This window comes from Sorex araneus, chromosome 2, assembly GCF_027595985.1.
Source record: "Sorex araneus isolate mSorAra2 chromosome 2, mSorAra2.pri, whole genome shotgun sequence".
In the NCBI taxonomy this organism is placed as follows: Eukaryota; Metazoa; Chordata; class Mammalia; order Eulipotyphla; family Soricidae; genus Sorex; species Sorex araneus.
The window spans coordinates 53,442,285-53,461,066 of record NC_073303.1 but is presented as its reverse complement, the minus strand read 5'-3'; the positions used below and the strand labels follow the sequence as shown (position 1 = coordinate 53,461,066).

At 36.8% G+C, this 18,782-nt stretch overlaps 1 protein-coding gene across 4 annotated transcripts in view; it reads left to right on the top strand.

The window, feature by feature from the left end:
* Nucleotides 1-18,782, top strand: part of ST18 (ST18 C2H2C-type zinc finger transcription factor) — a 147,398-nt gene that overhangs the window by 31,691 nt on the left and 96,925 nt on the right. For 3 of the 4 annotated variants that reach the window (XM_055128756.1, XM_055128758.1, XM_055128755.1), the window contains exons 2-4: nt 728-827; nt 7,224-7,278; nt 10,308-10,341. In XM_055128756.1, coding sequence (XP_054984731.1) covers nt 7,224-7,278; nt 10,308-10,341 — 89 coding nt within the window. In that variant the 5' untranslated portion in view covers nt 728-827. The remainder of the gene's footprint in view (nt 1-727; nt 828-7,223; nt 7,279-10,307; nt 10,342-18,782) is intronic. The other variant, XM_055128757.1, reaches the window with a different exon arrangement.

Below are 18,782 nucleotides of genomic sequence, written 5' to 3'. Positions count from 1 at the left end.
GCTTGTGTTGGAGGTAACAGAACTTCCACTCACAAACATTTCAAATGTTCATCGATGGAAGTGGCGTTTTGTATGAAGAGCCATTTTCTTGTGTGCTGAGTGTATTACTCTGAAATATTTTTTTTTCCTCAAGGGCCAAATGGCTTGAAAACAGATTTTGATCCCATTCCTGGGACCAAATAAGAAGCGATATAATCCCGTGTTTTATGTCTAAATGCAAAGTAAATCAGGCGTTAATCATTTTCTAGGAAAGCAGGTTAAAACATTGGTAAAGAGCATTATAGCATTTTTGTGACAGCTTCATTAAAGAGAGCTCTAAATAACAAAAAGATAAATTTGAATCTGTCTTTTGTCCACCCTTAAGTATAGCAGATTCTAAAGCTTGTCTGAACTTTTTCTTCTCATAGTTGAAAGTAAAGTATTAATAATGATTGAGAGTTTCTCCTATACAACGTCCTTACTAAATTGAAATATACACATACATCGTTATATAGGTATGTATGCATATGTATACTGAGTTTAGTAATAAAGACCAAAATAAATTTTGCTTACCTTAAAATATGTTGAATAAAGTCTCATTAATGTTTAGTGTCAACTTTTAAAGTTCTGTTTCTAACAATGTTCAACAAAATTAATTATAGGTAAAAGTGTAATTGTAGCTTTTATTTTAAATCTCATTCTTTATGATTGCTTATTTATTTTCCTTCTCTTATTTTTCTCTTTATAGAATGAATTTCAGGACTTCTCACTAAAGTATACAGATAATCAGTCACTGAGTGATCAGGGCTAGCTGAGTTTTCCTACTAGGTACCTGGAGAAAGAGAGAGGTAAGACAACATTCTGTGTTTACTGAAAAAGTAGAAATATTGAAAGAAAATTCATATCTTCAAAGCTTTTATCTGAAGGCTTTCTTGATAGGGCTTTACTTCTGAATTTGCTTAGAAAGAATTTTGTTAATGTTGATTTTAGGGTTTTGATTTTTGTCAGAAGCAGTCAGTTTATTATTGAAAAATACCAGGAAAAGTCCTCAAACCTACAAACCCTTTTTCATGTTTAATGGTCTGTTATTTTTTCGTACATATTTGTCCTTAAAGAGGACTTCAGCATTAAACACAATTTGAATTCATCTGTATTAGAAATTCACTTATTTAAGAATTAAAAGCTAGTAAATTGCTATCTTTAAATCACTGTAGTTGAATAATTGATTTAATTCACAGAAAAACACTGGAGAGTAAGGAATTAAGTAAGGAAAAGTAAGAAACTGGGCTGGCCTTGGGTGGGGGGAAGCTCTATAAAATGATCTATCCTTATAGAAAGGTGCTTGTTCGCTAACATTTACACAGGTGCATAGCAAAGTAGTAACAAGAAAATAACTTCAAGTCCTACTTAAGCTGTTACTTATGCTGGCTTATCTTTAAACAGGATATATCAAAAATGCCCACGTCCACCTTTCCTTCTCAGCACCCCCACCCCCCGCCCCGCCACGCACACCAATTCCTAAAACATAAAGCTGGTGATCGCTCCTAGTGTCACAGAGCTGTGACTCAGAGGCCGCGGTATGGAGACTAATAGAAATCTTTGGCACACGTGGGCTACCTCAGGGAATAATAGAACCATTCGCTGGAGCCTTTTGGCAAGGGACGCGGACATGGCTGCGGTTTCTATTCAGTACTGCCAGTTGCACAAAGTTACAGGGAGGCATCCACAGCCGTGACAACTCGGAAATGAGAATGAAAATAAATTGGCCTCTCTGTGAAACGACCAAAGCTTTGCTCTGGTCTGAGGTTCACCGAAATGCATTTCCAAGTAACTCAAGAAAGTTCTCTCTGAGAGTCATGTCACCTGTAGGGAACGTGTTTGTAGCTGGACTTCAAGAAATGCTCCTTCCGGAGAACTATGCTTGGTTGATGACTCACTGATGACACAATGACTCTGCTATTTTTTAACATTAAAATTTTTTGGTCTTGTTTGTTTGCTTGACTATTTTGGGACCAAACCCAGCGGTACTCAGTAATTATTCCTGGCTTTGTGCTCAGGGATCATTTCTGGGCACTGCCCTACATTTAGGTATAATATTTATCTTGTGGAAGACTTTGAGCAGTAAGTAGAAATAGCATACATTTTTGTTTGTTGTTTATTTGTTTTTTGTTTGGGTGTCACACCCAGAAATGTTCAGGGGTTACTCATGGCTTTGCACTCAGGAATTACTCCTGGCGGTGCTCAGAGGACCATATGGGATGCTGGGAATCGAACCCAGGACAGGAAAAATAAAAAGAGAACAAGAACAGAAAAGACATAGCTGAGCATTTTTATATTCCTCTTAAATTTTATTTTTAAAGGGTATCATAGGGGCTGGAGCAATAGTACAGCAGATAGGGTGTTTTCCTTGCACACAGCCAACCTGGGTTCAATCCCTGACCCCCATATGGCTCCCCAAGTCCACCAGGACTAACTCTTCAGTGTGAGCCAGAAATAACCCCAAGCACAGCCAGGTGTGGCTGCAAAATAGCACAGAGTATCACACCACCACGTATGGCCCCCAAACAAAGCAAAGAAAGGCCGAAGCGGTGCTAGACTCAAGAGAAAGAAGGTGATTCTATCTGAGATTTCTGTCTTCCAGCCTGGCCAGTTTCCTCCTCAGACATGGCATCTTCTCGTTTCGGTTTCTGGAACTAAACTTTTCCAACGTCCAACTAAGCTCCTCTGTCACTTTTTCAAAAATTATTTTCGTGAAATAAGCATCCACTGAGGATAAAAAGCTTCACATGAAAGACCCCCAGGCCTCTTCTCAGCACATGCAGAATGGCACCTTGCCAGTGTCCTGGGTCCCCACACTAAGCGGAGATGTGACACTAGTGAAAGGGCAAAACAGAGAACACACAGGCCAGTCCGAAGAGCTGGGGCAAGGGCGGAATGCAACCCTGCGAGAAGTGGGCTCGCTTCAGAGCTAATGTGTGGAAAGGACTCACAAACTGGAAGTAGCTTCCTACACAAAGTTACAGCTAACCAGGCATTACTAGATTACTGTGGATGGATTTTTGAGGAAGTGTCTAAAACACTTGATCACCAAGGCCTTTCCTACTCATATCAGGAAACCCAAGACTGGTGACATACTCAGTATTTCAGCACCTAGCGTCCAACTAAAGAATAAACAACATATTAAGGTCACCAAAAGATTTATTTTTAGAAGTAATTTCAAAGAAGTGATTATTTACATGGATGTTGTGATTTTTTAGCTGAAATAGAATTAATCAATAAAAAATAAAATCAAAGTAAAACCTGAAATAAAAATAGAATGATTTTTTAAAATGTAAAGTGGTTTTTTCAAATCGGGATTTGAAAAATATTTTTAGTACATTTTATATAAATAGACTTTATGTACATTTATAAAATTATAAGCAAAATCACACAAAATACAATTGTATATAAACATATATAAATGTATATATTTGCATGTACATTTATATATAAATATATAAATACATTTATTTATATAAGTATATGCATTCATATAAATACATGTGTCTTAGATAAATTTTAGATATAATATTAAAATGTTTTAAATATGTTTGAAGTACTTTTAAAGTAAAATTATCATTTTTAAAAGGTAAAATATAGAGAAAAATACAATAAAACTAAAAAATGAAATCTAAAATAAAATAAAACTCACATACCAGTAATTTTCTTGCATGAGTAAGACTAGAATTGATGCTATGAGTTCTGTAACTTGTTCCTTGACTCTCTCTCCCGCTGTGGCAATCCTCATTTTCCCTCCCCTGCCCAAAGTAGCCTCTGTCTGTGTGTGGGAGCATGTGGGTCGACTAGAATCCTCTAGTCGACTTCATGAAAGCTCGAGGGAAAAAAGCCTCTCAAAAATAAGTAACTAGGAAAGTACTGCCTACACTTGTACAGAGGTCTGTAAATATTCAAAAGTGTTCAATCAAAACTTTCAAATTCAAATAGCTAAATTTTATCCTGTGGTTATTTTTCTTCTTTCCATTGTTGTTTTTGTCAAAAGTTGGTTTCTTCACCTTCTTATTTCTTATTTTTCCCTTTTTCCATTTTTTCCTAGGTCAACTTCCTTCTCTAGAGAATTTGAGAAGGAAGTATTTTTTAAGTTTTTCTTTCTAGATTTATTATGAATTGGGTACTATTCTAGAGTCTATTTCTTCTCTTTCCCTATAAATTGTATATATATTTTATCTAGTCTTATTGCTTGAGTAGCCTTTGGGTAAAATAGTTTTATAAACTAAGAAAACATAAAGACTCCTTTTTAGTATTCTTATCTTGTTGAATAATAGGCCCAAGGCTAGGACAAACCCATGCTAAAACAGTCAGAAAAATGTCTTGTGTCTATCTATAAACAATAAAATAGGGCAGATAAAAAGAATCTATGAAACCTGTAAAGGACTTTGTTAAGAAAGTCTGTGTGGCTAAAAACCTAATGAGACACAAGTTCTAATAAAATAATTGTACACTTCTTAAGCAAAAATTTCTCTCTTTCAATTCAAAGAATCAGAGTTCCTAACAAGAAATGTAATTTTGAATATTTCCCATATTTTATTTAAGTCAGCATCTATTTGTGTGTCTCTTCTATAGTTCTGAAAGAATGTGAGGGTGGTAATTAGGCCTCATCTGTTCCCCGGAGTTCAGCACATACACTGAGGTAGATGTATCTTTCAACGTTCACTGAATTATTACCCAAATGAGATACCCATTGACTCTGAGGTTGATTTTATAAAAATTAAATCCATATACTAGCCATTTACTAAAATCTACCAGAATAATGAAGCACATAAGAAAAAAAATGCTTGAACATTCTTACTTTTTCTCTAAATAAGGTTTCAGAAAGAAAAGGCTTATTTGTCGATAAGATCTATGAGGAGATAGACCATGTCATGAATATTAAAATTACCTTCTTCACTCCCCCCAAAAGGCACCTGTGCTCTTCCATGTTCTTATTCTCCAACTTTACAACACAGTAAATTCTGAGTAGAGAAGGGTGAAACAGAGGTGTAGGTTATGAACTTGAACTCTTCCTCTCTAAAACTCGGTTCACACGTGAAATTTGAAAACTAAGTTTTGTAAATGAGGTACCAGCTTAAGGCTGTTCTTCCACAGGACATATACATGGCACCAAGAGGGCAGAAGCTCTACAAAATACGATGATGGGGCCAAAATTCTAAGCCAAGAGGAGGGCCATGGATATTTATGAATTCCTCCCAGTAACTAACTGTAAAGGGGAGATAGTCTCATGGGGGTAACAGAATGTTTAGGGCACTGAATAGCTAAATTTCAGAACAAAATTAATATTAAGGCTATTATAAACAAGGTTTCTTTTAAGAAGATCTCTGAATCTTTGAGTGTGTTTGCTGGCACTCTTGGCGATCTAGGTTTCTGCTTCGGTAAAGAAACTCACAGTTTAACCGTCACTAGTCTTTGGAAGAAGTTTTACAAAGTTAGGGAGATGGTAATAACACCATGTGTGAGGCTAAACATCAGGCTTACATTGAGTTAAACTCACCTGCAGGAACAGCTTCTTCGGAAATAGCGTGTTGGGTTTCAACCCTTACACCCTCATGCGACTACAGCAGCGTTTGTATACCCCATGGAGGGAGCTTGTACAAGTCGAGCTACTTGGTGTGTAACAGAGAAAGTGACAGAGGAGAATTTCACGATGCAGTGCTCACCATTCTGAGGAAACCAGCCCATTTTAATCCTAGGCGTGTCACAGCTGCCATAAATTCATGTGGTTTTAAAAAAAAGGAAAATCTACAGAAGAAAAGTCGCTTCTGTCTTACTGTTGTTTCCTCTTATTTTTCAGTTTTAAAATAGTCATAACATTGAACTATTTATTTATACTAAAGTAACTCTTGTTCAGTAAAAACACCAAACACTTTGTTTAAAAAAAAAAAAAACAACAGTTCAGTGATTGGTGCAGTGTTTATTATGAACTGATGACAAAAGAGTACTGGTGGTTCTAATAGTTTTAGCTTCCGAGAGCTGTCGTTAATTTCATCTGTAGTGTTGCAGGTGAAAAAATGCACAATGGATAAATAGTCTATATTGGTTTAACTGAACATAATATATAGTGTGTTCTGGAGTTGTTTGTCTCAATAGACTATAGTAATCAAAAGTAATGAACCTATTATGTGCAGGACCTTGGAGAGCGTCGAATGGCAGTAAAAGTGTGGCACATAAAAGGTTTATTAAAGGAAATTAAAGTCCATCATTGCCACACCTGCTCCCCTATTATAAGTCTATGGTAGGTCAGTGCCTTCAATCACAACTCAGCCTCGGAGAGCAGAGATGCATCTCCTATTACCATTGCAGTCACACCATATCTCTGTCAGGCTATAAGGACGGGAGCCACAGAGAAAGCCTCCGCCTGCCTCTGATTTTCAACAAGCAAAACAACTTCCTCCTATTTAAGAATTCCTCCTGATATTGTGCAGAAATGAATTACACTCAGAAATGATTAGAGCATTCTCGTGAAACAGACAGACCTGGTCAGGTCAGAATTCATCTTCATCCAGGCAAAAACAACAGACTTGTAAAGTCAATGTTCTTTGGGTAATTTATTTGGTTACACTTAAAATATTTTGCCATAATATTTTGGGCTTTTTGATATAAAACAGTCAAGCTTCTCCTTTCTTTTACATTTGAATGATCATAACCAGTGTTTATTCTGGAATTCTGGAAAATAATGTATGTCATTGTTAGCTATTAACATTTCTAATTATTTTATTAATGGGGACATTTCAAGGGTTTTCCTTAATATTGCTTTTCTACATGGACAATTATTTTTCTGGTTTAGAAAGAACCATATATCACAAGAGGTCTAGTGATGCAGATGAATAAAGTTTTAGTAAGTCACTCTTAAACTTGGTTTGTCATTTTCTCTTCTTTATAACCACCACTAGCCAGAGCATACTTTTCTATATCTTTGCAACGCCAGGTATGTTTGAATCTCTCAAAAATTCTAATGAACAAATACATCACCTTCTAATCTCTTTTTCGTTTGGTTTCAGCACCTATACGAGTATTTCCAAAACTCATGAAGTTCAAGGGAGGTAGTGAGTGGTTCTACACCGGCAGGGCCAGAATCACATTCAGAACTTGGGACATTTCTTCGTGATGATTTTCCAAATTTCTAATGTCATGTTTTCGCATTTTGGTCACTATCAAAGGAATAAAATCTGGACTTTGTGGTCACATTATAGATGGATGCAGAGGCTGAAGACAAAACACTACGGACCCGTTCTAAAGGAACCAAGGGTGAGTTAGCAAGTGCCTTCCACAGAACTGTGCTGAGGACATCTCTGGTGTGTAGAGGAAGTGATTACAATGTCCTTGGGCCTTCTGTTTAAAACAATTCAAGCTGGTACACTCATTTATGGCATAGATATACATCAACTGACACTTAAGGCACTCAGAAAATTCAAAATTATGTATGATACCATTTTTTTTCAGTATTCAATCATAAGGAGCTTTGAACATTGTGCAAAACATCGTAAAGGTCATCAAGGGAAAAAGTCTTTATAGAGATGTTCAAATGACTAATGTGACCTTTAATGGCCCAGGGAAAAGACTCAAGTATTAGTTGATTGCCAAAGCAAGGTTTTGATTTTTTATGTTATCTGGCTTAGTGGTTCCCAATCTAAACTTAGTTCAAGTGAAATGATGGTGTTTGTGTTTTGACTCTCCCTGCTGGGAATTTCCAGCAGCTCTTGGAAGTAATGTTTGAAAGGTTTAACTTGCCTGTTATCCCTCTCTTTTTGTAACCAACAGATGGTAATGTAATATTGAAATATAAACAGGCCCTTGATGATCTAAACATCTGGAAAACAGGATTGACTGGCAATAATACCCCTTAAGGAAAATAACTTTTATTATAATTAGCTATATTTTTGTGACCCTTAATCCGAAACGGAAAACTGCACACTCACCACGGCCTCTGAAAACACCCTGGATGGCTGTTCCTCGCCCGGGCCTCTCCTGCCTCACTGAGGATGCTGAGTGAGGCAGGAACCGGCAATGTTCTGAAAGTGCTTTGAGATGTAGCGTGGAAACTGGTTCATCAAAGGGGATGCTTTCGTTGGCTGAGTTTACATGTGTAGTCAAGGCAAATGGTTCCTGCTGGAATGAATTCCATAATCCCCCAATAACTCACGAATACCAGGTTTGGTTATTTGTTTGTTTTTTTTTTTCACTTAAAATGTACCTGTTAGACATGACAGCCAAAATGCACAGTCCTGCTGTCCGAGATAAGGAAAGGGCCTTTCTATAGCCAAACTTTAATCTTATTCAGTATTATTTTTCAGTTTTAGTGTAAGTTTTTAAAGTAACCACAACATATATCCTAAGATTTGGAGTGTGGTATCTCCAAATATTGAATTTTTGTGCAGCCATCTTGTGTTTGGTGGCGCCAGGGATCAAACCCAGGGCCTCACGCGTGCAGGCAGAAACCATTCCCTTGAACTACATCCCAACTCTTAAGCAGTGAGTTTCTTCGTAGAATGCAATGTAAGAACAAAAGAGTTTGTAGGATTATTTAGAATAAGCTCACATGGGCCATTCTAAGGACTATTTTTGGATCATTTGACTCTTGTTTTGACTTCTAAAAAGCACATTCTCTACCATACTTTAAATGTGGGGCTTTTAATTTGCAATTCTTTGGGGGCTTTGGATTCTTTTGGCACACTCATACATATCCTCAAATAGAGCAAAAATGTTCCACAAGAAATGAAACAACTGTTTCTCATGTCGCATGAGTAATCTTTAAAACCACCTGTTGTCTCCCAATATGCTGCTTAGCCTGTGTAGGCAGGTATTTATAAACATGAACTTCTTTAGTTCCCACCATTTCAGTCAGAAAATCAAAGCTGTTTTTTTCTGTTTCTTAATTTTAAGAGTGTTGATAATAGCAGAACTAAAACTTATCCTTTTCTCTCTGTATAATAAAACCAGGGACACAAATCATTTATTTATTTATTTGTGGAATAAAACCAGGGACACAAATCATTTAATCAACTCTCCCATTTTACTTAAATAAAGGGTTTAATGTCAAGAAATTCTATTTTCTTTTTTTTTAATGTATATGATTTTGGCACTGTGGCTTGCAAAATTATTAGTAGGGCTTCAAACATGGAATATTCCAGAGCCACCCCGCCTTGAGTGTCCACTTTCCTCCACCATTGTCCCAGTGTTCCTCTTTCTCTCCCCCTTCCTGTGATGAACTCTTCTGAAGACTAGTTCTCAGTTCTATTGCCTCTAAGCATTTGTTATTCCCCTACAGTGACCCTTAGTACTCCACATATGAGGGAGAACATTCTGCACCTGCCCCTCTCCTTCTAACCAACTCCACTAGCACGACACTCTCCAGATCCATCCAAACGACAGCAAATTGTGATCTCTCATTACAGCTGAGTAGTATTCCATTATGTGCATGTATTATAGCACCTCTATCCAGTCATCTGTTCTCAGACACTCGGGCTATTTCCAGATTTTGGCTATTGTGAACATTGCTGCAATGAACATAGGGATGCAAAACTATTCTTTCCTGAATAGGTCTTAGGCCCTTGGTAGATGCCTTTAAATATAATTGCTGGGTCATATGGAAACTCACAATTTCTAGTGTTTTGAGATGTGTCCATGTTGTTTGTTCAAAAACTTGGGATTTTTGGATATCAATGAGTCGTAGATTTGGAATAATTATGAAAATGTTCTATAAATTTAAAAATTGATTTAAATTCAGCTTTTTTTATGTTCCAGTAATTTTTGGTTTGTTTTGGACCACATCAAGTGGTACTCATGGTTTAGTTCTGGTTCTTGCTCATGGGTCACTCCTAGTGGGCTCAGGAAAACATATTTTGTGTCTGGGATTGAACTTAGGTCAGCCACATTCAAGTAAAGTGCCCTACCCTCTGTACTCGCCCCAGCCCCATCTCTTACTATTTTGTAATGAATCATAAAATTAAGTTTTCAGAAATTTAAATTCATGATAACAATGTGTCAGGATCATAAGACCCTAAGTAAAGAGTCATTTCTTTTGGGCCAAATGTCAATTATCCCAGTCTTCAAAGAACTAGAATCATAAAAGACCAATGTCCCATGATTACCAGCATAGAATTAAGCAGGGTCTTTGCTAAACAATTTTTTTTATCATTATCTCTAGATGGGTGAAAAGTTGGCAGGCATGCAGTGCTCAGCATTCTGAATTAATTCTTCTCTCTTTCTTCCCTTGCTTTCTTTCACTTCCCTTCCATGTTCTTCCCTCCCTTTCTATTCCTTTATATTTTCCCCAGCAATGCCCATGGATTCTCTAATCCAGGAGCTCAGGTAAGATTTGTATCAATGAGTTTTGTTTAGTAATTATTCACTTTAATTATTTCAATACTTTGTACTTTTCAAGCTGCAGCACCTTATTTTAGTATGATTAATAAATTAATGTAGTTACAGCACATAATCTTTATCTGCACCAAAGAAGCAAAGGGAATACAGATACTACTAATAATTGATTAAAGTAATTCTAATCTTATATTTGGTCAACACATCACATTTTGCTGAATTGGGTTGTCCCACTTTTCCCATGAAACATGTATACGTACCTGTCTGATATACAGTTTGCTTTTGCAATAATAATAGGTGAAGATTTGAGCTATTGCCTGTAAACCTGGTTAATAGGTAATCTAAGTCCTGTATTCTCTATTTTCTTTGTATTAAATAATTATATAATCATGTCGAGTAACAATATAACGTTGAAGGCAATGTGATGGCTAGGATTGGGGGTGGGGTGGGCTCCACATATCCGAGTGTACATCGGACAATATTCTAAACATTTCAGATAAATAATACATTTTGCAGAATAAATTCCAATTCGAGTTTCTTTCAATTAGTGTTCAAGGCAGGGTCAGACACATACAAGGCAAATGCCTTCGCCCCTGTACTCTCTCTCCACTCCCCGGGATATTCGCAGACAGGTTGTGTCAGGCCCAAGAAGAGCCCTAGTCTCACATTTGCTGTGGTGAACCATGAGACCTTGAATCCATGACTTAATCTACCTTTCTGTGAACAGCAATGGTCTGTAGAGTGTCTTCAGGGAAATGACTGCACACTGGACAGTGACACCAGTCTCTTGAAATTTCTCTTGTTATTTTTCCAGCCCATAACTCCCTGCGATGTTTCTGAAGCCATGATTCCCTTAGCGGTGTCTGTGTTTTGTAGGGTCCGGTTTGCCAATAGCTCTGACTTGCCTATTTAGGGGAATAAGTGTGTGCCAGAGTTGAGTGTCCATTTTTATAGTTCTCCTTGAGTATTTGTTTCTGTGCTTTTCTCCGCGGAAGTTCATTAGTAGGGAATCTTTGGCCCTCTGTCCATTGTCAGTTTCATCTGTGAGAATTTCACATCTCGGAATATTTTCATAGGAGCGAAACATATGGTATACCCCATGTTGAGATCGAATTAAATAACTGAATTGACTGGCTCACTAAATTCCTGCTTTAGGAAATCTGCTCTCGTTACAAATTCCTATCTTTTGGAGATTTCTACGTTCCCTTAAGAATGATCATGAGGGCCAGGATAACTGGAGCAATGGAAAGGAGACCTGCTTGGCCTGAGTCACCCTGGGTGGGACCTGTGGTGACACAGGGTCCCCTGAGCACTGCGTCACCCAGGCGACGGTGCTCAGACTGCAGAGGACTGACTGCTCCCTCCCTCAACAAAAAAAGAAAGAATGAATGATCAAAGGAAGTTTAAAATATCCAAGGCTTGCAGTATATGATATTAACCATACCAGGGAGAGGCCCCATAGTGGTCAAAAGCACAAACAAGCACCTCTAAACTCAGGAGTCGTGGGGCCTGTTGAAGTAACTGTGTGAGGGTGTTTTCAGGGAACCAAGTCATTCCAATGGGCTAGCCGGCCTTCGGAACGATGTCTTGAAAATTAACATTAAAAGATAGAGAACTTCAAAGTATGATGATGAGAATTACAGTGTCTAGAGAAAAATAAAAACATGAGTGGAGAAAGCCATAGATATTACTAGTTAGGTAGTTTATTAGCATTAACAATCACAACAAAATTAATATTGCAGTATTGTACCAGAGCCTCCAACACTGCTCTCCCACTGAATCTCCACAATGACCCTTACGAGGTAGAAGCTAAGATTAACCTGTGTATGAAAATAGCTTATGAAATGGCCCAGGATTACATAACAAATAAGTGCTCTGTACTTTTGACTCAGAGATTGGCTTCTTAGCCACTAACCAATGCTTTTCCTCATAAAAAATATTAAATATATAGAACTGACTTATAAAGGTTTTTATGTATTCAGCAGCTAAATTTAAAAATTTTCCATTTTAACCCTTAGAGTTTCTTCTTCAAAAACCTAGCTTTTTGAAATTCAAAAACATAATATTTGTTAATTAAAATACGATTTATTTTCTCCGGACTCTTAAATTTATTCTTGATTATATAATTCAATTTTATCTTATTATCACAATGTAGAAAGCTGATGATAATTGCTGGGAAAATTCCAACACAAAACAAATTTAACTATTTTTCTTTAATACAAGCCAGCTTATAAAAATTACTGATTGTGGTTCATTTTATAATTAGCCACTTTCAACAGAACAATCACATTTATGTTTGAATCAATTCCAAAGTTTTAAAAGTTACTTAAGGGGCTGGAGTGATAGCACAAGAGGTAGGGTGTTTGCCTAGCACTCGGCTAACCCAGATTCAATTCCCAGCACCGCCAGGGGTAATTCCTGATTGCAGAGCCAGGAATAACCCCTGTGCATCACTGGGTGTGACCCAAAAAGCAAAATAATAATAATAATAATAATATTAATAATAGTTATTTAAGTCAACTCAGCTTTAGAGCTTAATGGTCTTCCCAAATAAACTTTGGGAAAAGTTCTCGTTCTATGGGAGTTATATATTAAGTGTCCTTTTAATTTTAATACAACTTGATCTAGTCACTTCAATTGGTCTTCCAATTTACTTAGCAGATTTGTTGTGATATGAAAGGCAGAATTCGTTATGCACCTGAATTCTGAGCATCTTAGAAAATGTGGTGTGTTTTCCCCACGTAAAAGTTGTGGCTATTTTGTAGGGAGCATTGGCAACTTTATTTAGTTTTTCTCTTTAGAATGCATTGAACATGTCATTGCTAGTGACGCCTCTAGTTACAAAAATACTAATTCAAATGAAGCAAATTTAAATATACTGTACATCGTTCATGACACTAATAAAAATTGATACTGACATTCTCATCTTCTTATTATTCCCTATGTCAGCTACTATCATCACCATTAAAAAAGCAATTTATAACCACAGGCCCACCTTTCATCATAGTCCTTATTAGCATTTTTATTTTTTCCTCCAACACAGTTCAGTTACAGGTGGTGGTGAGAGCACTCGCTTGCATCCTTTTAAATGATAACCTTTGCATTATTTCTGGCTTTTATTTTCTTCTTCTTAATCAGATTCTTAGGCTGTTGCACTTACTGGTATCAGTAATTGTCTCATCCATTGGCAAAATGTCTCACACCAGTCCTTTTCTCTAATTAGGAAAAGAAATTCTAGCCTCTGATGTGGTTTTTGTAAGTGACTACTTAGAGATACAAATGAATCCCAGACTCTGCTTATTCTAGGCAAATTCCACTGTCCTTTCATGGCCTCATAGTTGCTTACCAGTTGTTTTAAGTTTCATAATAAGATTTTTTACTTAGTTGGCATTTTGTAGTTTATTCTACATAATTTTCTCCTAAATTTGGAAACTTATCAGGTGGAAACTGTTATAAAATGTTAAATATTTTTAATGTTGATAATCAATAAGCTACAGATTTACTAATAGTAATTGCATGTGAAAATATTGTTACTTTTTAGAATGTGTTGAGTCTAATGCATTCTACTAATAATTAGGAATAAGCTCTGAGCACTGCCAGAATGCAATATTATTGACAGATTTAGGTTGCTAATGTCATTCATTGTAGCATTAATATCTGTTCAACAAGTTAGTCAAGACTTTAAAATTTTTTTCTGATTTTTGAAAATAATATTGCTTTTAATAGCCATAATTTTCTTGGAACTTCTTACACAAAGTTTTCTGGAGATAACATATAGAGGGGAAAATAGAGAGCAATTGAGTTCTCTACTAAATGCTTCATCCATCATAAATCCATCCGATTGAAGGAAAGAAGTACCTGAATCACAAGGTGGAATAAAAACAAAGGAGACCCTTCTCTCATTAGTGATATGATTTCCAAGTTCATATAAATCTTTAAATGTTTAATAATGTAGCTAATATGTTAGCAATATGTCTTTCTAAACTAATAGCCAAATGTATAAGCTAGAATACAAAAAATAAATGTTTTTAAAAAGCTGCATTTGGGGGAAGGAGAGGCTAACAGGAGGGCTGATATCAGGAAACCTGGTGCCACTTTCTCTTTTCTTCTTATCCTCGTTTCTATATAATAAGCAAGACTGGTATTGTCCTTGTGACTTTGAGCCCTAAGAAAACTTCGTCAAATAAAAGATTACTTCTCTTCTGACTGTACGTACTATGGTAGCAGACTGTATTAAAATTTTACAGATAAGGCTTTCAGCAATGATGAAAACAAGAAAGAGCTAACAGGAAAATTCTGTTTGGACCAGTGCAATAGTACAATGGGTAGGGTGCTTGCCTTGCATGCAGCCAATCGCGGTTCAATCCCCGGCGTCCTATATGGTCCCTTGAGCACTGCCAGGAGTGATTCCTGAGCACAGCACCAGACACAAGCTCTGAGCACTGCCAGATGTGCCCCCCACTGAAAAAAAAGGGAAAATTACACTAACTATAATACCTGTAATATCATAGTTATACACGTTAAATTTTATTGCATTTAACAATTAACTTCTTATTGGCTTGACCTCTGATCACTGTCTATTGAGTGTGCGGGGCCCTTCTGGGCACACCGAGAAGAATGGTGCAGCTATTACAGCTGGCGTGCCCATACTGACACCTCGGAAATCCACCTAACCATCTGCATTTTGAAGGGGATGTTAATTTAAGCATTAGCAATAAAATAATAAATCATGTTGAATTGTATCAGCCCTACAAGGTCATCCCTGTGTATTTCCTTATTTTTCCACACTGACTAAAGAGGCCCCCGTCCTTTCCTTCTGAATTTTCCCCATGAATTTATTGAGTGACTTTATTGTATAAGGTAAAGTATCTAGGGATAATGTAGATACCCTAGCACTCTGTTTTCAGATGTAAAATCCTGCCTCTTCCCTGACAGGCAACCATGAACCTTGTCCTGATTTTTTAGAATGAGAGGTCCTGTTGGTCACTTAGCGTCCACTGGGGCCAATGACAGGCCACAAAATGGAAAAGAGAACCTGTCCCTTCAGAGACTAAGTGGCAGATGATTTCAGTTTTCACACATTGTGTAGGTAGTCTTTAGGTGGTACTCCCTAGCTTAGTTACATTTGCTCTATTTTTTAAATTTAGTATTATTGACATACGACATTACAGTTATGCACTGCTTAATAGGAGGATATATTCTGAGAAACTGATCATTAGGCAATTTCATTGTTATATGAATGTCATAGAGTACAATTACAAAATGTGTGTTATTGCTTAATACATTCTTGTGTTATACGGTATATATTATTGGTATCATCATGGATTATATGGTCCACTGTTGAAAACAATGTCGCCTCTTCCTTCTCTTCCTCTTTTTCCTCTTCTTTGTCTTCTTCTTCCTCTTTCTTTTCCTCTTTTACTCTTCCTCTTTCTCTTCTTTTTCTTCGTTTTCTTCCTCTTCCTCTTTCTCTTCTCCTTTGTTTTCTTCCTCTTCTTCTTTCTCTTTCTCTTCCTCTTTTTCTTCCTCTTCTTCTTTCTCCTTTCCTCCTCCTCTTCTCTTCTTTTTTTCCTCTTTCTCATCCTCCTCCTCTTCTTCTTCTTCTTCTTCCTCTTCTTCTTCTTCTTCCTCTTCCTCTTCTTCTTCTTCCTCTTCCTCTTCTTCTTCTTCTTCCTCTTCTTCCTCTTCTTCCTCCTCCTCCTCCTCCTTCTCCTCCTCCTCCTCCTCCTCCTCCTCTTCTTCTTCTTCTTCTTCTTCTTCTTCTTCTTCTTCTTCTTCTTCTTCTTCTTCTTCCTCCTCCTCCTCTTCTCTTGTTTTATCTGACCCTTTCAATTATTAAAATGTTATAGAGGTCTATCTTTGTTTTTGCATATGGAAGGACTTTATTCTTTTTTATAGATGAATAAAATTCCATTCCATATGTGTTTCACAATTTTAAATGTATTCATTCATTAATAGACATTTTGATTATTTCCATATCTTAACTATTTTAAATAATGCTGAGATGAATATGAGTGTGTAGCTTTCTTTTCAAGTTAGTGTTTGCATTTTCTTCAGATAAATGCACTTACTGGATCATAGTCTAGTTCTACTTCTAATGTTTTTAGGAACCTCTTATGCTGTTTTCCATTGTGATGGCACCAGTTTCCACTTCCACTGATGTTACTTTACAATCCCTCTTTTTCATATCTTTATGAATAAATTTCTTTTGATAATATCCATTTTCACAATGATCAGGTAATATCTCCCAGGGTTTTGGTTTTAATTTTCTTAATGATTAGTAATGTTGAGCTTATTTTTAAATATTTTTAAAATGTAGTCTTTTGGGGGTGAGGACAACAACTGGCCATGCTCAGAGCTTACACCTGGCTCTGTGCTCCGGGATCACTTCTGGAGGGACAGAGGGGTTCACATGTGATGCGAGAGATTGAACCCAGGTCATGTCCAAGGGGAGTGTCCTACTCCTGCACTCTCTCTCCAGTTCCAAAGCAGAACTCTGCAAGGACCTTTCCATCCATGGTTTCTTCTAGCTTTATGGTTTTATGTCTCTCTTACATCCAAGGCGCCAATGATTTCATTGTGCATGTGGTCTAAATACCCTAAAGTATGCCACTTGTGGAAAAATCTGTGTCTTTCCTCTGCCCATTTATAAATTGGGTTAAAAATTATTATCATTTAAGTGACATTTTTACAATAGTGTTAGTTTTATGATTTTGATGTCCAAATTTACTGAAACTTTAGTAGTGTTTTCTGAGTTTTTGATGATTTATTTGTTGTACAGAACATTTTTGTTTGATGTAGTCCTGCTTGTTTATTTTTTCACTTGGTCCTTTCGATTTTGGTGTCAGATAAATACCATTATCATGCAGATCTCTTAGAGGACTTTTTTTTAATCCACGTATTCTTCTAACTTTGCAGTTTTATGTCTTTTCTACATCCAAGTCACTAATCCTACATCCAAGTCACTAATCCATTGTTTACTTAATAGAGTGTGGTCTAAGATAGTAGTAATTTCTTTGATTTTAATTTAAATATTGCTCAGTTATACCGATACCATGTATTGAAATGAAATATTCATGTTCTTGCATCCTTTGTCAGAAATTAATTGGTCTCAGCTTACCTCTGGATTCTCTATTCTGTTCCACTGATCTACAGCCCTTTTATAGCAATACATAGATTTTTAAATCATAATATCCATATTACAGAAAAATGCTATGAGGATTATAAAGAATAGGCTACAGAGTGAAGTCCCTGAGGGGAAAACAGAAATAAGAAAATGTGTTATATTTAACTTTCATCATACTTACCATATTTAACTTTTCCTCTGTTTTTGAGTATCACCAAAAGAATGTTGTCAGGCTACATCAGCCAATGGATCAATGAGTCTAAGTCATTCTTGTGTCTAAAATATAGACTTTTATGGGGTGGAGGCAACACTGAGCAGTGCTCAAGACTTACACTTGGCTCTGTGCTCAGGGATCACTCGAGGTGAGAATAGGGTGCAAGGGATTAAACCCATATTGCCACATGCAATGCAAGTGCCCTACCTGCTGTGTTATTGCTCCAGTCCCAAATATGGACATTTAAAAATAAACTGGCAAAATGTCACCACTTTGCATTGCATGTGAAAATTTACTTGCACTGAGCCTTTCACACCTACAGAGCTTACTCATGGAGATGAGTTTTCCGTCATTTGCTTTTCTTATCTATAACATTCCTTTAGGTTACAGAATTTGCTGCTCTTGATTGAAGAATGAGTATTTCATTTAATATTTATTCATTGATTGCTTCTTCTATATCAGTACAGCAGTAGATATTCTAGTGGCACTGTAGCACTGTTGTCACATTGCATATCGATTTGCTCGAGCGGGTACCAGTAATGTCTCCATTGTGAGACTTGTTGTTACTGTTTTTGGCATATCGAATATGCCATGGGTAGCTTTTCAGGCTCTGCCCGGTGGGCGGGATACTCTCGGTAGCTTGCCGAGCTTTCCTAAAAGGACAGAGGAATCGAACCTGGGTCAGCCGCATGCAAGGCAAATGCCCTACCTGCTGTGCTATCGCTCCAGTCCAGATATTCTAGTAGAGAGAATTAATTGTGTCAATATCCTAAACTCAAGGAAGGATTTATTAATATCACTGTTGCTCTATTTCCTTCAACTCAAGGATCTGAGTTGAACCCTATAACCTGGTCTCTTAACACATCAGCATGGTGGACATTGCCTGGAATGATTATTAGAAATACAAGATACCAGACCCAGACCCACATCAGACTTCTTAAATTTGCAATTGGAGATGTCTGAGCTACATTAACTTCCATACATATTTAAGATGGACTATTTTAGACTTAGTCCTTAGTTAGGAAAGCTTTTCTCACCATTGCTAGTTTTTAATGGTGTGGGTTATTAGAAAAGTCAGGTGTACGCGTTATT